The 20810-nt window shown below is 46.5% G+C and overlaps 1 protein-coding gene across 1 annotated transcript in view; it reads left to right on the top strand.

The window, feature by feature from the left end:
* Positions 1–20810, top strand: part of Elk3 (ETS transcription factor ELK3) — a 62837-nt gene that overhangs the window by 35140 nt on the left and 6887 nt on the right. Inside the window, exons 3-4 of the mRNA XM_005324452.4 lie at positions 9190–9984; positions 19871–19993. Coding sequence (XP_005324509.1) covers positions 9190–9984; positions 19871–19993 — 918 coding nt within the window. The remainder of the gene's footprint in view (positions 1–9189; positions 9985–19870; positions 19994–20810) is intronic.

Genomic DNA, 20810 nt, shown 5'->3' with positions numbered 1-20810 from the left:
GTGGCTCAGCCTCCCCTGTCCCACTGTGTAGAGGTGACTTTACAAAGGGTGTGTAATAGTCCCCTAGGGCTGCCATACAGATGGCCACTGACTTGGTGGCTTGAAACATCAAACATTTTTCTCCCATGCCTCTGGGGGTCAGAAGTGTGAAGTCAGGGAGTTGCGGGGCACAGTTCCATCTGCAGGATCCAGAATGTTCTCTGGCCCCTTCCAGCCCTGGCGGTTCACACAGTAGGATGTTCCTTGCTCATTGCAGCAGCTCCAGTCTCTGCCTCCGTCTTTCTGTGGTCTCCTTCCCTGCTGTCTTTTTATAAGGATATTCGTCCTTATAAAAATCCACGGGCCTCCAACTTGACACCCTTAATCAATGTGTCCACAAAGACTCTATTTGTCAGTAAGGTCACGTTCTAAGATTCTGGTGGACATGAGTTTGTGGGGACATCATTCAGCTCTCTTTGGGAAGGGAGAGGCGCGTAGACTGTTCTGGTTAGAAAGCGCTCAGGTGGATGGAGAGAAGGAACCTGTCATAAGATTCTCCATGTGGGACAGGTGGAAAGGGACCCTGCCCCCAACAAATTTGTAACCAAGCCCCATATGGCCAGCTGACTGCTCCGTGTCCCCTCCAGGTCAGATGGCATAGATGCAGAGGAAGCAGAGCCTAGTATGGAGTCTCCCCATAGAAGGTTTCTTCTCCTTGTTGGAGGAGTGTTTAGGTGTTAAGGAGACGGAACCAGTGTGAGCCGACAGGCGTCACTTGTTCTAACTTTGGAGAGGGTGATTTGGGTTTTGTGCTAGGAAAGTGGGAGTCAGACTGTGTTCTGAGCGGGAAACCAGACGAGGAGCAGAAGAAGGGGTCCCAGTTGGGAAGCCCATGGCCTGGAGTTCTGCTCTTCTGCTTGGTAATGGTGGGGACCCACCACCGAGCTTATGGTCCCTCAGGTGTAAAAATGGAGGCTCACGTGAAACCTTGTATAAGCTGCTGTCAGCTGTGAAGTGAGGTACTGTCTAAGGAATCCTGGTTGCTTGAAGGCAGAATACAAGACAGTGTGGCATAATGAGCATCCTGTACACTTAGGTCATCGCGAGCAGGTTCCTCTGGGAAGGGTCATGTTTTAAGGACCCGTATGAGCAAGACACTGGCATATGTCATTCTTTAGAACAGAACTACCCTATGAGGTATCTTTATTTCCATTTTAACTCTGTATAAACTGAGGCTTACAGAAGTTCAACTTTCCCAAGGTCATAGTAAGTAGAGAGGCAAAGATTTGAACCCTGGTCTGCTAATGCCAGCATTGGTTCCAAGTAACCTCTGGCCCATCAGGGCTCCTGGCCTTGCCTTTGTGTGAGCTGATGCTCTGCTTGGGCAGGTGGGGGCTCTGAGGTGCTGGGCCGTGGGGGCCACAGCCACACTCTGCATGGTAGACATGGAGCTTCCTGTCTTTTGCCGTCACCGTCTGCCATTGGATATTGTGCTGCTTAGAGGTTGTCCTCTGGAGCAATCTGAACTGCGTCCTGGTGTCTCGTGCCAGCATGTCCCCTCAAAGCAGGCCCCTCCTGTGTCCCACAGTGGCAGTTCTGTTTGGGTGTGGAGAACAGCCTGACAAGAGTCAGGCTCTTCCTCTGGAGCAGCTGGAAGAGGCCACTCTTAAGGCAGGGCCAAGCCTCCTTAGCTCAGAGCTGGCTCCCAGGCTCTCCTGGGCCTGCGCTGCTGTTCTCTGAACACAGGGCACATTATCTTCAGCTGCAGCTTCTGGGCCCCATGCCGCTGCCTTCTCGAAGAGGGTTTGCTGGTGGAATAGCAGTGGCTCGGGGCTTTGCGCTGGAACAGCTGGGTTCAGACTTCAGCCCCACCAAGTACAAGCTGTAGGATCCCGGGCAGGGTCTTAGATTGACAAGTAATACAGAATACAAGCATATTAGGTTTTTTAAATGTGAAAATGCAAGTAAGCAAAAAGAAATATTAAAGTCACTGTTAAACATTTTATACATCTTTCAAGATTAATTTTTCTTTCTCTTTTCATTTAAACATATGGATCTATAAAGAAAATAATTTCATTAAAATAACAGGGTCCTCCCAATAAATACTATCATCTTTCACCTAATGTATACATATTTAAAGACACGAGGAAACGTGAACACTGAACGGTCCTCTGAAACAGCATGAGGTGCTCCGTTATAGGGCCCTCCCCATGTCTAACCCACCCTACGTGGTAGAAAATGGATGTAACCTCACTGGCCACGCAAAAGCGGTGACCCTTGACCACTTCATCTTTAAAACAGGGCAGGAGGGTGCAGCTTGCAAGATGGCTGTGTGTGCCCAGCAAGAGGGGGCCCTCAGGTGTGCTCCCTGCTTTCCTCTGTCCTCCCCACCCACAGGCTCCTTCTCCACAGGACACCTACCATGATAGAGATGGACACTCAAACTCCTGGTTCCCTGTGCCAGGGACCTTAATGGCAGGTGCTTAGGGCTAGGGGTCTCCATTGGCCTCCACCAGGAGCTCTAGCAAAATCCCTGGCCACAGCTGACACCATGAAGCCAGGCTCCTCCTCCCTGCCAGGGAGCAGGTTTCCTGCTCTCAGAGGCAGTGGACAACAGTGTGATCAGCTGGCTGACTGGTTAGTGTCTGTGCCACCTTCCAGGGCCTGGTGTTACGTCTCTGCTGTAGGATGCGATTGGCGTCTGTGTGGCTCACCTGGATTCAGGGGTTGCTCCCTGTGGGCTACCCTCCCCCCACCCATCCTGGAATTCACTGGGTTGTGTGAGGTTTTCTTCCTGGTGAATATCAAGTGCTGGCCATGTTAGGCATGATGTCCTATAAGCCTTGTCTGAACCCAATAAATAAAGCATCATGTTTCCCCAGCTTGGTTGAGGGATGTGAACCACAAGTAATTCTGCCTGCTGTGCCATGGATCATGTCACCCAGAACTGTGGATAAAGCAAGCGGCATATTCACAGCCTTCTAAGAGGGTTCATATGGACTATTAAATTGTCATCAGGGCTGACAGAGGTGTTTTTGTTTTGCTTAAATGGAAGAGTCAAAATAATGGCAGTAACAGTCATAGCCAAACATAGGTTATGAACTTACGATGCATGAATGTATTGGGCATTCTGATATGGCTTTAGGTAGATAGATTTGTTCCCATTTTATAGATAAGGAAACTGAGGCCCATGGCTAGTATGAGACAGGAGTAGTGTTTGAACTAAATCCTAGCAGCGGCCCTTGTGATGTGGTTAGTGGGTGTTTATTGGAAATATCTCTTTCACCCTCGCGGTTACCCAGGTCTACTATCAGTGTGGAGTAAAAGGCCCAGGCGGCATTAGGAAGGGTTCTCTAAGTAATTTTTCTACTTGCAGAGTGAGCTTCTGGCTTCTTTCACTTTTAAGAGCAAGGTGGCAAACCTGCATAGCCAGAGGGCAGGAGGTCTGCAGAGCTGGGAGCTCTCTGGACCAGCGTGGCAGTCACTGTCTGAATCTCCCTGGGGAAGAAATGGGAGCCTTGGTAACAAGTCAGAGCACCAGACAGACAGAGGCATGACCTTAGATCAGAATCAGGGTGCCACACCAGCACAGATGGACAGGCACATCCAGCAGGTATTTGCTGAGTCGGTGGATGGATGAAATTACAGTTTATCAAGCCCTCAAGGGAGGTGTGAGGTTGTAGGTGTGCATATGGCCTCAGTGCCTGGGAGTGTTCAGCTTTAAAATGCCAGTAAAAAAGCATATGGAGGTGGGACACATCCTCACGGAACTTTGAGTGAGCCTTAGAAAGTTGTGTCTGTTGGGGTTTGAAGCCTCTGACTTCGAACTTCTTTCAGCTCTCTCTACAGATAGTTAAAGAGCCCTGTATCCAATAAACATTTAGTTAGCCTATTTTAATATTAGCCTAGCAACATTATAACTAAGGAGGTAAGTTCAGTTCTAAAAGCATCCCTTCATTACTGACTTCTGAATATAATTGTTTTTTAATTATAAAACTTAATAGAAATATTCCTTATCTGTCTACTACAATTATAAAAATATTTGAGGAAAAAATTGCATCTGTGTACATAAACAGAATTTTATTCCTTGTTATTATTCCCTAAACGGTACAGTATAACAACTCTTTATTATGGCATTAACGTTGTATTAGGGATTGTCATTAATCTAGAGATGACTTATAATATATGGAGTGTGTGCATAGGTGACATGCAAATACTATGCCATTTTTCATTACATAAAGTATAATATTAAAAAATTTATGTAAATATAATATTAAAATTATTATATAAAATATAATGAAAATATTTTTTAAAGTTCCTTAGGAATTTTGAGCATCTGAACAGCTCCCCCAGCATACCTAGGTATGGGATCATTCTATTTGGGATTATTTACATGGCAGAGTAGGCTTGTGGGTTTGTGTGCCCATACATATTTAAGCACACCCATGGACACACCTGTTCCTGCAGGGAAGCCTGTAACCTGTCAGGGCAGCAGGCAGCACACAAATAAACAAAATAGGATCTGCCAACTCTGTCTTGTGCCCTGGTTGGGTGAGATGACAGAGATCCTGTCACGGGAGGTGAGCTGGGGAGGGTTCCCTAGGCTTCTCAAGGCCCCACCCCTGTGCACTGCCTGCAGCCTGGGCTGCTGCTTTGCCTGATGACACTGTGGCCGCGGTGGTGATGGTGTCAGTCACTCCTGTCTGCTCCCTCCGGGTCTGTTGTAGGAGGCTGTTGCTTTGCCTTTCTCTGGGTTGACCCCGCCCTTGCTGCCTTTGGCTGACCCGCAGTGCAGGGTGGGGGGGGTGGGGAGTGGGGGGATGGGGGTGGGGGGAGTGGGGGGTGGGGGGATGGGGGGTGGGGGTGGCCCCGGTAGCCAGTACTCACTTCATGGGAGAGAGGCTGGTCCCATGCACATAAAGGAGGCAGATGTGCAGCCCTCTCTCTCAAACCATGCTGAGAATCCCTTGGCCCAGCTGGACACACACCAGATTTGTCAGGTTGCTAGGCAACTAGAAGCAACAAACACTTGTGAGGCTAGGATCGAAGGGGTGAAAAGCAGACTTTTTCTAAATGTCTTCCTCACTTAACATAATACGAACCCTACCCAAGTGCTGTGGTGTCCTGGGCTAACTTGCATCACCCTCCGTCATGGCCAAATGCTCAGGAGTCAGAATGCCTGGGTGCCCTCTGTCTTCCCCACGTGCTTGCTTGTAACCACACATAATTTACACTTCTGGAGCCTTGGTGTGTTCATCTTTCCAATGGGCATAATAAGGTTCCAGTCTCCCGGAGGATTCAATGAGAGGATGGGCATCAGGTTTTTCAAGCAGACCCTGGCAGATAATCTGTGCTTAGCAAGTGCTAGCTGTTGCTTATGCTATGAGCTTCCTCAGCAGACAATCTTGGAGAGAAATTTCCCTTTGGAGACCTCAGAGGCCTTCAAACATACATGACCCATCCTCCCTACATTCCCAGGGTCTGCCCAGGAAGATAAGTAAAAAGAACCTATCAGCTGGGTGCGGTGGTGCATGCCTGTAATCCCAGCAGCTCAGGAGGCTGAGGCAGGAGGATTTCAAGTTCAAAGCCAGCCTCAGCAACAGTGAGGTGCTAAGCAACTCAGTGAGACTCTGTCTCTAAATAAAATGCAAAATGGAGCTGGGGGTAAGGCTCAGTGGTTGAGTGCCCCTGAATTCAATCCCCAGTACTCCCCACTACCCAACCACCCCCTAAAAAACATGGAAGCTATCGTTTTGGCTGCCAGGACGCACCCCCTCCACCCGCCTTCTTTCTCATTCTCCAGCTGCAGGCATCCTCACTGATGTGGAAGGACTTCCCTACTAGCTGCTGTCGTGGGAACAGGCATCCCTGGGGCTGCATTGAGCTCCCAGCCATGCTGGGCTGCATACCCCTGACCTGTGAGGTCTGTGTGACCCTCCTGTCCTCCTGCCCTGGTCCACTCTCAGCCATCAGTCCCTGCAAAGGTTTTGGGAGCCAGATCGAATCCACCTCTTCCTTTGGTATCCAGGAAGCAAGACCCACCCTGGTTGTTTCCAAAGACCACACTTCCTCCTTTTGGCCAGTTTATTCCATCGGCTCCATGCCCATCGCCACATGAACTTGCTCTTGAAACCTGCCCAGGTGACCTGCCCTCACCGCAGAGCAGCAGCTACTGATACGGACCCTTCCCCATGTCTCCTTTCCTTATCTGCGGAGTCGGGGTGAGCAGGTGGCAGCAGTCACCATCTAGCCGGAGAAGGTGCCCACTGTCTTCCATTTAAACATGCAAAATTCTTTTGTGTTTTTTTTTAAAAAACAACTTTATTGAGATATAATTCACATGCCATAAAATTCACTCATGTAAAGTATACAGTTCAGTGGCTTTGACTCTATCCAGAATTGCACATCCATCACCCAAATCAGTTTTAGAACATCTTCATCACCCCAAACAGGAAACCCTCATGCCCTTTAAGCCACAATCCTCCATTGCTTCATTCCCCTGGGTCCTAGGTAACCATGATCTACTTTGTGACTGTGTGGATTTTGCTATTCTGGGCATTTAATTTAAACAGAATTTTAATATGGGCCTTTATAATTACTTAGTATAATGAATTCTCATTCCTGTAGCTTGCATTGATATATTTTTTTTTTGGTTGGATAATATTCCATTGTCAGATACACCACATTTATTTATCCGTTAGTCAGTCGAAAGTCTCATGGGATGTTTGTCAGGTCCTTTTTCTTGGATTTCTAACTTTTTTTGGCCCATACTGGGACTGGGGATTGAACCTAGGGTTGCTTTCCCACTGAGCTACATCTCCAGCCCTTTTTTTAAAATTATTATTATTTTGAGAGAGGGTCTCACTAAGATGTCAAGATTCTTGCTCAGTTGCTGAGGCTGGTCTCAAACTTGCAATCCTTCTGACCCAGCCTCCTTCACTGGGATGACAGGTGTGCACCACCACGCTCAGCTGCCTACCATTTTTTGACAAGGAGAGACTTTTTAAAATCAATCTTATCGCAGCCCTTAATTATCTCTTGGTTTGCTCATGAATATAATCCTTCCTCAGTCCTTATGTTCTGAGCCTGTAAGAAAACGAAAAGTGGGTTTTGTTTTTTTTGAACATTATATTTGCCAAAAGAAAAATCTCAGAACGTATGGTTTCTCTTTTGCTTTCTTCTGTATAATTATTTAGGCTCAAAAACCTCAATTTAGATGAGGGTTCAAACTGGCTGAGGAAAAAATAGAGTGTTTCCCTAGAGAGGAAAATATTATGAGTAAACTAAAAAAATACCCCAGAATTCTTTCAGAGGAAGCACTCCAGGCCCGCACGCTTACTTTCTAATAGGAACCAATAGTGGGTCAGGTGGGGTCTGTGACGCCCTTAATCTCTTCCCGCTGGGAACTGGTGTCCCCTGGCACATTCTCTCGCCAGCTGCTGCTGTCCCCTGCAGAGCTGCCAGCCAGGCCCAGGTGGAACTTTTCAGTTCCCCAGTTCTCTGAAGGTGTGCCAGTGTGAGTGTGGGAATGAGGTCACCTGGAGCAGTGGGATGGTGTGGTGTAGGTAACAGGCCAGGGCCCATGAGGCTGGGACGGTGCAGCTTGGAATCCAGTCTAATATGTCCCCTGAGTGCCGGTGCTGAGCAAGGCCTCCCCAGACTCAAGTGAGTGGGATTTCCTGTCCCTCTCTTAGTTACCTTTCTTGAAAATCTCATTGGCATGATAAATGCACCTTTTCCTGTTTCACTTAAGGGAGCAAAAGGCAGATCGGATGCCATATGTAGCAAGAGAACAGCAAAACCTCAACATGCCTATATCTAGAACCCAACCATGTTTGCAAAAGAAACAAACTTCATTCAATCTCATTTCTCCTAGGGGTTTCCTTTGATGCTCTCCCTCCACATTTGAATGGAAATGTGAAAAGCCTCGGGCTTTAGAACCAGTAGATCTTGGTGGTTTGGGGCAGATGACTCCCTGTCTCCAAGTTTGTGATGACTTGGAGGTGGAAGCATGATACCTCTTGCTTTCCAAGAAGGTGGGCCTGGGGACCCTGAGGGGTGGCCTCCGCACAGGATGACCAGAACAGCAAGGCACTCAGTAGGAGCTGTTTCTACAGCTCTTTTTCTCCAGATGATTTTATTTTTCCTGAAACTAGTACCCAAGTTGCAGGAGGAACAGTTTACAAAGAAACATTCAGAGTCCTTTCCCTCTAGAATGGTGCTAGCTCTTGGTACATCTTTGTCTCCCCTGAGCATTGGGATCCCGGTAGTCAAACACAGAGTGGGATACACAGCAAGCCTTTGGTAGATAAATGTGAAATATGGAAGGCTCTGCAGGGAATTTATCTATCGATTTCATAAATCTCCAACACAGTATAGCCTTTACGAGCTCTCAACTTTTGCAGCAATTGTTGTTTTTTTGTTTACATTTTAATGTTTGAGGGTTGATACATTGAAGAGCCTGAAGCAGATACAAGGAACTTAGAACATCATATGAATGTCACAGATGTCTAAGTAGGTGATTGGTTTTTCCTCCAGTGGCAACAATGGCTCTGTGACTTGAGAAAACATGGCAGCATTTGATGATGTCTTTCTTTACAGTTTGCAGGGTGCTTCCCCATTACTGTCTCACCCGCTTCTCTTGACTTCTGATAAGACAGTACCACATCATGGTTCTGCAAAGGCTGCCTTACCACCCATCTGGTGGGTGGCTGTGCAGTTATTTAAGTGGGTTAAGCTTATCTCCTGTTTTTTCATTCATTTATTTTTCTCAGTGCTAGGATGGCACCCAGGGCCTCACATATGCTAGTCAAGCACTCTACCACCGAGGCACATCCCCGGTCCTCCTAACTTTTGAAATAGGAATTCTAACGTCTTCCTCCTAGGATTGCTTTTCATACTGCATGAGATCAGGTATGAACAATCCCAGCCACATAGTAATTACCTACTAAATAGCAACTGTTACTGTATCATTGGGAATAATCATCCTCACTTTCCAGACCAGGAAACAACAAACGGCAGTTTGCTGAAGTTGGCAGAATGGGAAAGCAAGTCCGGTCCTTTGGCCTCTGACTTCTCCTCCCCCTCCTCTTTAGCCAGCATGTGCTCATCAGGGATATTTGGGGGCATCTTCTGGCAACATTGGCCATGACAGTGTGCCATCTCGGGTGCACTCACGTTTTCAATGTCTACTCTTGTATTTATTTGCAGAATATCATCAAGAAGGTGATTGGGCAGAAGTTTGTGTACAAGTTCGTCTCTTTCCCAGAGATCCTCAAGATGGATCCTCACGCGGTGGAGATCAGTCGGGAGAGCCTTTTGCTGCAGGACAGTGACTGCAAGGTGCCTCCCGAGGGCCGCGAGGCACACAAACACGGCTTGTCCGCCCTCAAAAGCACGAGCCGCAATGAATACATCCACTCAGGCCTGTACTCGTCCTTCACCATTAATTCCCTGCAGAACCCTCCGGAGGCCTTCAAGGCCATCAAGACAGAGAAGCTGGAGGAGCCGCCTGAGGACAGTCCCCCTGTGGAAGAAGTCAGGACTGTGATCAGGTTTGTGACCAATAAAACCGAGAAGCACATCACCAGGCCGGTGGTGTCCCTGCCTTCCACGCCTGAGGCTGCTGCGGCGTCTGCCTTCCTGGCCTCGTCCGTCTCAGCCAAGATCTCCTCTTTAATGTTGCCAAATGCTGCCAGCATCTCCTCGGCCTCACCCTCCTCTTCTAGGTCCCCATCCCTGTCCCCCAACTCACCGCTCCCTTCTGAACACAGAAGCCTCTTCCTGGAGGCTGCCTGCCATGACTCGGATTCCCTGGAGCCCTTGAACCTGTCGTCAGGCTCCAAGACCAAGTCTCCATCTCTTCCCCCAAAGGGCAAAAAGCCCAAAGGCTTGGAAATCTCTGCACCCCCGCTGGTGCTCTCCGGCACCGACCTTGGCTCCATCGCTCTCAACAGCCCAGCCCTGCCCTCGGGATCCCTCACCCCAGCCTTCTTCACTGCACAGGTAAGAGCGCTTCCTGTGGTCCTGACCACACCCAGACTCACTGCTTGGAAGAAGAGCAGGCAAAGCCACTTCCTTCCACCCTTCAGGAGATTCTCCCAGAAATGGTGTAAATGGGAAAGGAAGGTACTTTTCCATCCTCAGACTGAGGTTTTCCAACGAGAGAAGGTTTGGTATGTTGACAACAGAGGGATGCTTGATTGGGTTCTTGCTTTTAGTGGTCTAAAGGGACCAATAGGTGGAACAAGCACCCTGGCCGTCAAGGCAGATGTAAGGAATGATTTCCCAAGGAAAATTGAGGGGACACATTTACACTTCAGGAGCATTTGGGCCTGGGGGCACTTAGTAGCCATTTTTCCCTGTTAACAAGAAAGTTCATGTTCATGGATACCATCATTGCATTTGTGAGTGTGAAGCTCTGTGCTCACGTTGGTCTCTAATAAGAAACTCAGGGTCTACCCTGGGCAGGAGGTTGATTCTTGGAAGTGTTGGAAAGAGGAACGCACAACGGGGTGCAGACGTCCTTCCTGGTTGCAGTTAACTGGGAGAAGGCAGCCTTTTCTTTCAAAGAAAACATCCAGCAGCTGTCTGGTCCAGCTGCTGACAAACTGTTTCTGCTTCCTCTTGAACATGGACACAGTTTAGTGGATGAGGTTAAGAGTACCAGTTTGGGGGTCACCAATCCTGGATCCCCATGGATTCAGTTCCTGGCATCCCAGATTCCTAGGAGTGGGACCTTACATGATTTTTCTCTTAAGTGAAATGGATACTGTGAGGATGAGCTGATGGTGGTGGTGCTTGGTGAGCTAGCTCCCGCTACCCAGGGGATGTACTATCCTGGAGCTCTGTGGCTCCCGATGGGTATGCGTGGGAGGTGAGCAGGAACTCCTGCTGTGCTCTGTTGTCAACAGGGTTGTCCTTGGTAGTAGCAGCTGCGGGTGGGGAGCTCTCCCCTGCATGCGTCCCTAGCAGCCATGGTGTACACCCCACTGCCTAGCTGAGGTTGAGTGGACAGGGGTGACTCTTCTTGTCCAGCATCCCCCAGCTAGTAGGTAGGAGTGAATGTGTGCCCTGAGGTAAAATGTTCTCTCCTGTCCCACTTGGAGAAAGCCAAATGTCGTCCCTTGTTGTGGCAATCTATGGGAGTCTGCAGGGCAGCTTGAAAGCCCCACCTGGCTTCCCACAGCTTTCCTGCTAACTCAAGCTTATAAGAGCTGGAAATACTTGTACTGCCATGACATGAGGGTCCCTGCCTCACTGGCAGATTGGAAGGGGTGCTCCCAAACCCGGCCTTCTCTAACCAAGTGAGACTGCCTGGTGGGAAAGCCTGCTGCTGCCTAATGGCTCAGAGCAGTGGCTCCCATGGTAGCTCAGGGAAGGAGCTGGGGAAGGAGCCCAGGTGGACCCTCTAACCGACTCTTTCCCTTGCCTTTAAGTTTGCAGCCATGAAGTTGGGAGGGGTCTAAGGCCTGGGCGAGGCCACCGATTTCAGTGTCTTGTTCTCTTAGCCTGAACCATCATGCCAGCCCTGTCTGAGGAAGTCAGCTGAGCCTCACCCTGGGCTTTTGGACTTGCATGCTGTGAACTTGGAGGTGGCTCCCCTCAGTGGGGCTGAGGGTGGTATAGCTGGACTAGGGAGAGGAGGGAGAGAGGGATCTCAAGGGTGCATGCACATTAACGGAAACAATGCAGTTTCAAGGGACAGTACTCACTAGCAGGCCCAAAGCATGGAGGAGAGAGTGTGAAAGGCAGGCTGCCATGGAGGACCCGTGCAGTGGCAGCTGGGAGCAAACACTCCGCAGGCATGAACTGTGAGGGTGGGGCCACGAACCTTGAGTTAGTGCCAGGAAGTTCAGAAATGGGATCAGGGCTTCCTGAAGGATGGAAGCAAAGGGTGGGAGAGCAGAAGCTGGGCCCAGACTGAGGGCAGGCCTCCAGATTCCAGGGAAGATGAGGTAGTGTTGGAAACCAGGTAGAACTAAAGGAGTCACCGCTGCTTGCGGGGAAGGAGGGTAGTAGTGGAGCCTCTGGACCTAAATCCCTCTTTGAAATTCACTGAGGCACTGCACCTGGCATGGCTGTGGATGGCCAAGGGAAAGAGGCAGAGACGGGGCAGGACCCAGTCATGTGGCATCCAAAGCTGAAATCTGAGCCTGCTCCCCCCGTGATTACCTGAGGTCCAACAGGATATTCACGAGGTTTTACTTTGACTTGATGAGCTTGGGCCCTTTAGAATTAGAGCAGGCTTGAAGTCAATGTAAGTCCTGGGTCCTAAGAGAAGCCCTCCCTGACACTGGGGTACCCCAGAAACTCACCCTGCTGCCTTTAGCTCACCCTTCAGAACCAGTAGGGCAGAGCTTAGCATCCTGCGTCTCACTGGGCCTCAGCCTGAGGTCTGTTCTCCCATGGCTTCCTTGCAACCTTAGCACTTTCCATCCATCACAGACACTGGCTCCTTTCCTCTGGGGTATGCTGGGTGTAGTCTGTGAGCACGTGGCATTTGGTAACCTGTGGGAACCTCCTATAAACTTTTCCCAAGAGTTAGTTTTAGAAGAAAGGTATATTGTCATAACCTGGTACCCTACAAATGTAATAACTTGATACCCTACAAGGTTGGTCATTTCTAGCTACAAACATGGCAGGAAGAAGGGTGGAGGACCCTGGGCTTGACTGTGGCATGTGGTAACAGTTCTCTCCAGGAAACTTATGGAACCGCATGCTCCTTGGAGGCCCAAATACAGATGTGAAAAACTGGGATCCACAACACAGTGTGCGTAAAAAAAATCAGCCTCATTCTGTTGCTCCCCCAACCACTGCTTGCATCAGAAATATCTGGCGCATCTGCTGGGAGCTGTACAGAGTGCAGTCGAGATGACTCTTGGATTTGAGTTTGTAAAGAAGATTCTAAATGTAGATAGGACTGTCAGCCAAAGCCCCTCAAACATGGGACTAACCAGAGACTGGAAAACTTAAAAGCCAACTAGGTACCAAGGAGTGATGACCTTAGAGCTCAGCTGCCAAGGTCACAGTTGAGAATTGCTGAAAAGCAAGGCTGATGTGTCTGTTGGCACAGGCTACTGAAACTGAGATGGGGGACGAGCCAGGACGTGAAGCCTTCCTGGTCCTTGGCCAGGCACCATGGTAGCCGGAGAGGTGCCAGCTGGAACTTGTGATTCTGTCTTTTGTATCATCTCTCCCTCTTCCTACTGTCTGCTTTCTGTGCAGTTTCTCCCACATCATATCTTAACAAGGTAAAGTTAACTCAGAACCTGAGGCTGGCACATTTCATTTCCCCTCATGTATGCCAAGACCTGTGTTAACATCACTTGTGCTGTGTAAGATGCTGAACTCAGATATGTGCGGGCACTGGGCATGCATTCACCATGAAGGTCTGAATATGCATGCCCCAGGATGTTTTATAAGCAGTGGCCCAGGATTAGCAATGATGGAGTGGAGACAGCCTAGTGAGGTCCAAAATGCTAAAACTCCCTTCCTTGGTTACTGGCTGGTGAAACAGCTGTGAGCCAAAGTCAGAAAGTGAGAATTTGGAGCAGCATAGATGTGGGTGGTGAGCAGTAGTCAGAGAAAAGGGCAGCCTGTCCCTGGGTAGGGACCTTCCTTCCCTAGCCTATGGATCTGGGTGTGGCTTCTCATTTTACTATCTCTTTTGCCACTGCTATTAAAAGGAAAAAGTTTGTTTTTCCTCTCCCCAGGGGAATATAACTTTCTTCTTCTCTACAACACTTCCCCAGCTCAGCCTGAGCTCTCTGCATTGGTCATTCCTATGGCGGAGGATGTTCTTACAGGAAGAGCTCTGTGCAGTGGGGGTGTCACTCCAGGAGGTGGTTCTTGGTTTTCTCCAGTTCTGAGTTACCCAGATAGATCATGGCAACCTTTTTTTTTTTTCCTTAATATTTATTTTTTAGTTGTAGTTGGACACAATACCTTTATTTATTTTTATGTGGTGATGAGGATCGAACCCAGGACCTCACATGTGCTAGGCCAGCACTCTACCACTGAGCCACAACCCCAGCCCATCATGGCAACCTTTTATTGAGTGTTTCTTTTTAATCCCAAGGTGGCAGTCATGGACTCTCTTGGCATCTAAGTTTAATAAGATTGGAGATGTTTGTACAATCTGCTCAACAGACTTTTTTTTTTTTTTTTTTAACCCTGGGCTCTGCCTCCTCTCCCCTCTCCTTGCCTTTTCTGTTCATCCTTCATAGTTCTACTGCCTTGTCCCCAGTTTTTCTCCTAACACTTTCCATGTCTACTCTACATCCATATGAGATTCTCCATTCTGTCCCTTTTCCTTAAGATCAGTGCTACCCAAACTTTTGTGGGAAGTTTGGATAAAGTTCTTAAAACCATGTCTTAATTTGAATCAAGACTACTGTAGGGGTTTCTAGAGATTCATAGTCACCTTTGAGATTTTGTTTTTTAATCCCAAGGTGGCAGTCATGGATTCTCTCGGCATCTGTGTTAAGTATAAGATTAGAGATGTTTGTACAGCTGCTCGGTAGACTTTTTTTTTCCTTCAGTTTTCCTAAAGCCTGTATGACTTACTAGTTTCCTGCAAATACTTGTTTAGCAGCTTATCCATTTCCTCTTTAGTTGACCAAGTTAACAGATGCCTACCATTTTTTTAATTTTTTTTTTTTTAGTTGCAGATGGACACAATACCTTTATTTTGTTTATTTTCTTATGTGGTGCTGAGGATCAAACCCAGTGTGTCACACATGTTAGGCGACTGCTCTACCATTGAGCCACAACCCCAGCCCCCCAGATGCCTACCATTTTTAATTAATTAATTTTGGAGATAATCACTAAACCTCTAGGCCCTTTAGCTACCTAGAGATTCAGAGGATAGATAGACACAGGCCTATTCTCAGGAGCTTATTGTCCAACAGGTAAAGAATATGGGGTAGTATATAATTTAGGGTGGTGTAAATTTATGGAGGACCCTTAAAACTGAGGAATTCAGACTTGACAGGAAATGAGTTTAAAGGGAAACAAAAATTCCTTATGAGAACTGATCAACAAATAATTATTGAGTGTTCATTTTTTGCAAGACATAGAAAAGACACCAGAAGTACAAGTGTTCTTTATGACCTTAGAACCTATCCATAACAACGAGACACTTACACATAAGATAACATTTGACAAGAATCAGATACACCCATGCAGGGAAGCACGTCAACTGAATTCAATAAGTATGAACTGAGCACCTATCATGTATAAGCTGCTGTGCTTATAGCTGGGTATAAAAACATGGATAAATAGTCCCTGGTAGGTGCCCATAACTTAGCTCAAGTAACTTAATATAGCATCTCATATGCAATACAGAAAGATACTGAGGCATTCAAGGAACACTAAGAAGGTGGCATTAACTTTGCTGGAGGAAGGGAGGAAGGACTTCATGGACAGGATGCAATTGCACGGGGGCTGGGTGTCAAAGAATCAAGAGGAATTTTTCTGGCAGTTGGGGTGAGGAGAGCATTATGGGCAAGGAACAGCTAGAGACAAGACACACTAGGGAGGTGCAGTGGCTCAGTAAGACTGGAGGATAAATCAGAAGGAAAGGGGAGTGCAGGAGATAAGTCAGTAGCCAATATTGAAGGGACACGAGTCTATACCGTTTTAGAAATCACCCAGATGGCATGGATTGGGAAGGAGGAGGCCGGATCCAATCCGGTTGCTATCATAATATTCAGGTAAAAGGCTGTCAGGATGAAAGGCTGTGAACAGTGGGACAGGGTCAGAGGAGGTGGATCTGAGAGACTTAAGGAATGCCATCAACTGGACATGGGGACCAACTTGGGGGTGGGAGTAAGCTGGAAGTTGAGTATGAAGAGGGTGAGGGCCAGTGTAAGCTTATGCATAAAGAGCTGAGTTCAGTTGGGGCCATATTGAGTTTGAGGAGGCCACAGGACATTTGGGTAGAAATATCCAGCTGCAGCTGGAGCGAAGGAGAGTTTGGGGCTGAAGAGAAGGTAGGGAGTCATCGACATGTGAGGGAAGGTCAAATCATGGAAATGGATACTGTCACTCTTGGAGAGGGTCGCAGTCCAGGGAACTAGGGGCTGGGTGGTCAGGGAAGTTGTGGGATGACTGTTGGGTTAGAATTCTGTGGCTCTCTGAGTGTGTTAGAGGAGCTCAGGATACATCAAGCAAAGTGATGCTCACCTAGGGAAGTTAGGAAGTACCCAAACCAGGTTAAGGGGAAACTTAAGGAACTGAAGCTAAGGAGTCTCTTTTTTTTTTTTTCCTCCCTGAAACTGTGACTTTTGAAGGAATATGCTGTTTTAAGGTAACAGTTTGGTGGCAGTGTGTAGAACCAATGGGGAAGTGGGACCTGAGGCAGGTGGACTGGGTTAGGTAGCTGTGGTAGGATGCTTTCTGTAAAGTGCCAGGGGCCTGAATGCAGAAGGAATGGAATGAGGAGCTCCCCAGAAGTGTGAATTCTAGAAGGCTCCAGAGGCCACAGTATTAGCATCTTGGCAACGGGGACCTGGGGTGGTGGACAGAGCATGAGTATAGCAACCTTGTTGCTGGCTCCTGAAACATACTTGCCTTCTCATCCAGTGTTCATGGAGGGGATAAATGGTATGACTGACAGAAAATGATGAGTTTTAAGAAGTACTGGATGTGGAAAGAAGATGAGTTCATTTGAACAAGGGCATTGCAAATAGAGGTGACAGTGATGAGTGAGGGCACAGGATGGGACATACCCAGAGTTGCAGATGGCTTCAGCCTATCAAATATTGAGGGTCTGAGTACTACAGGAGGAATAACAATGAGCAAATACCTTTTAAGGACTACAGAAAGTGGTAGCAGAAATATATGCAAATTACCATGAGGCAGAACATGCTAAATGTTAAGGAAAAAATTGGTTACAGTGTTCTAAAGATACAATGGGAGAGAAAGCCCATCTGGATGAGGGAAGATGTGGAAAGTCTCCTTTGAGGAGGTGGCATTTTGATGGGCAAAGGGAGGGAGGAGTAGAAAAGGGCACTGGAGGGCATGATTCAGGCAAAGGGCTGTGGGCAAGGGCCCAGGTGGGCAAGTCTGGACAAGGCCAACTCACCTTGTTTTGGAGAATACGTGGGCTTTTTAGTTGACTCAGTATTAACTAGAAGAATTGAGTGGAGAAGATGAAAAATGAGATCTGGTAGCAGGGTCCTTCCCCTTATAAATGAATGCCCAGTTGCTTCCTTCCCTGGCAGCCTCCAGGATCAGGAGCTCCCTGTGGCCACTTGTTAAAATAAAGGCATTCCAGGCAGAGGAAGAGAAAGCATGAGTTTTGCCTGTGGCTACTTTCTTTACCACCTTCCCTCCGTCAGCCTTGCCTGCCTGGCTCCACAAACATACAGAGAGAGATTATAAAAGCTCACACTGTTCCAGAGATAACTCGGAACAGGATTTATAGGACTTTTCCTTTAAAAAATAACCAAACAAACAGCTCTCTAAGGCCACACGGTCTTTAGGGAGAACAGGGATGTGTGGGAGAGGGGTGGGTGATGTCATTTCACCATGTTTATTTGCATACATTATAGAAGGCATTTCAAACATATTAAACAAGGCAGGGGATTCTGATGTATGTATCCCTTGGAAACCAATGTCCAAACACTTTACATCCAGACAGTTATGGGTGCCAATTTTAGATTATGGAAATCTAAATTCAAAATCTTTTTTAAAAAATATTTTTGGTTGTCGATGGACACAAAACCTTCATTTTATTTATTTTTATGTGGTGCTGAGGATTGAATCCAGTGTCACACAGGCTAGGCAAGTGCTCTACCAACTAACCACAACCCTGGCCCTCTAAATTCTAAATCTTAAGTATTACCTAGAGGATTGAAAACAATAGGTGTGTATTTCTGGTCTTGTTTGAGAGAAAGGTATCTGTTCTGTGGTTTTAAAAACTTGTCTTTGTTTTTTGTTTTGGTACCAGGCATTGAACCCCGGAGCACTTTACCACTGAGCTTTATCCCTTACTCATTATTATTGAGACAGAGTCTCACTAAATTGTTTAGGGCCCTGCTAAATTTCAGAGGCTGGCTTTGAACTTGCAGTCCTCCTACTTTAGCTTCCAGGGTTGCCAAGATTACAGGCATGTGTGACACCCTGTCAAGCTGAAGAATGTCTTTACTTTTAGACTTTGAAAAGCCTTCACTGATGAATAAACCAGAAGGCCCCAAACACTCTGGTTATTAAAAGTTAATATAACATGCTGTGGTTGGAACATGGCTCTAAAGTAACATGCAAATACCAGTTCTCTGGTCACCTGAGCCTGAGGATTTGAGCTGAAAGCACGGCTGACTCAGTTTTGTCCATCTGTTTCAGAGCATGAGTACTTCTCAATATACAGTTGAGAATTTCACCCATAAATAGATGACATACATTTAGTAAGGCGGACTTTTAATTACTGATTCATTTATTCATTCAAACACATTTATTAAACACTGGGTGTGACTGTAGTCTCTAAAACTTATTTAACATTCCTGGGTGCCAGGAACATACTAAGGGCTTGTGTGGATTATCCTATTTAATCTTCCCAGCAACCCTGTAATATAGCTAATTTTTATTCTCCCCATTGAGGCACAGAGGTTAGGTAGCTTGCCTGAGGTTTCCTAGCTGGTAAGTATGGTTCTGAGATTGGAACCCAGGCAGAGCTCATGCTGAGCTGTTAATTCTCAACAGTTAGGCCAGATGGTCCTGGCATACTTGCAAAATTGCCTTGACTAAAACAAATGAAGAGCTTATTCAAAACATGTATTTATTCTAGTAACCTCATAGGTCATTGAATATGTAGGAAATGCCAGAGTCAAATAATTTGGTATGAACTTGTTTACCTTTCAGCACTTCATGATTTGAAGACCTTTAGATATTTGTCTCTATTCCACTGAACAGAGCAGACCTTTCAATTCAGGTTTAAGCCCAAATGCTCTTGATAATTAATGAAGTTGCTGAGGCCAATTCTAGGGAAAAATAACACGTTAGCATCCAGCATGATGCAGTCTGAAATGCTGGCACCTTTGCTATGGTTCTCACACAAAGCACTGTATTGACACCACAGATCCACAGAGGGACTTCTAGTCACCAGAGGTGCAAAACCACCCTGGGCTGGGGAGTTTGCCTCTGCTGAGAATAAAAGCCCTGCAGATTCACCAGCCAGGGAAGGCTGTTTCTTGTCCTCTTTCTGGCTTGTGGGCCAGGACTCCTGCTGCCTGTGTGAAAGCAAATGCCAGCATGGCACTCTCTTTTAAGTTTTGGGTCTGCATCCAACCTGACAAGAATTGCCCCCATACTCCCCTCACCATTGCCAGAGTAATGAATTCTCACCAATCCCACTTCCAGAGTAAAATCTGGAAAACCCAGCTGAGAGCTTGTTAAGAAGCTGCAGTAGGGTATTTTAACAGCAGAATCTATTAAAGGGCTGGTTGATAATGCAAGGTGTGAAGAAATAATTTTAAAATGTGTATGTGTGTCCTCGTGTGTTTGTGACCTAAATAGAGTTTCCATTGTAAAAAAACAATTCAATAAAAAAATCAAGCCCCTTCCTGGGGTCCTATTTTGCCTGTATATTAAATTTTCTTTAATTTAGGAGAGGAGCAAGTTGAAAAGACCTTTTGGACAAAAGTTGCTACAAACTTGAGTTTTCCACCAGAATGTCAATACCTCTTTTCCTCTATAAATTGCTAATAAAATTAGCATTGAAGAAAATTTAAACTGTTCACCGCCTTGCAGAAATAAACTTGCCTAGCTTTCTCAAGATGGCGAGGTTTGCTTCTTGGCCATGGGAGTGAACCTAACCACTGTTCTGCTCTGTTGATCACAGCTAGAGTCAGGTGAACCTTTACCAAGAACTATTTGTTTTATTTCCCAGACACCAAATGGATTGCTTCTGACCCCGAGTCCACTGCTCTCCAGCATACATTTCTGGAGCAGCCTTAGTCCGGTCGCTCCACTGAGTCCTGCCAGGCTGCAAGGGCCAAACACGTTGTTCCAGGTGAGCATTTGGAACTGAACTTTTTAACAGAACTTCTAAGTGATATCCTTTCTCTCAATCCTGCAGAGGCTTAAGATGGTGGTTTCTGCCTAATATTTGGTTAATATGTTCAGTTGTAAGGGTGTTCATAGGGACAGGGCTGCATACTCTTTAAGAGGCAGACATTTTTATTGAAGCAGAAATGGTGTATGTAGGTCAGCTGTCCATAAATGCAACAATTAGTTCTTTAATAAGTGTTTTGCAAATTTTAATTTTGACTATGAAAACTGTAAATTTTTTAGGAAAGTATAAAATTCAAGAAAAAAATTTAATAAAAGACCTCAAAGTGATAATCTAGTTACTCAATGTACTGATTTACTTGAAATAAACTGAAAACTAAAAATAGCAGTTTCTCCTTACTGGGGTAGAAAAGTTACCTGAATACTTCTGAATCATAATCAAGTTCTTCTTATTCTGTTATTTAAAAAAAAAAAGTATCCAGGGCATTGGGTTAAAAAAACAATGAAGACTTAGTTGCTTTATCTTGTAGAACTCTCTGGATTCAGAAAACATATTTATTATTCATTTACATGCTAGAATCTTGCAGTAGTATCACTATCACGTGGATATTAGTGATTTTTTTCTTTGATATTTACCCACTCAAGCTGTTATTGTTTGTATATGTGCGTATAGGTAGGACAGATCCTAGGGACAGGAATGAAGCAGGGATAAACACGCAGTGCAAACTCCCTCTACCTAATTCTAGCCTTGTCTCATCCACACCGCATCCTGTGTCCCCAGTGTGGTTCGTGGCAAACTAGTTTGCAGGTCTCTCATT

Source organism: Ictidomys tridecemlineatus, chromosome 6 (genome assembly GCF_052094955.1).
Source record: "Ictidomys tridecemlineatus isolate mIctTri1 chromosome 6, mIctTri1.hap1, whole genome shotgun sequence".
NCBI classification, from domain to species: domain Eukaryota; kingdom Metazoa; phylum Chordata; class Mammalia; order Rodentia; family Sciuridae; genus Ictidomys; species Ictidomys tridecemlineatus.
Note: the sequence above shows the minus strand (reverse complement) of the source record. Positions and strands in the feature narration are given on the sequence as shown.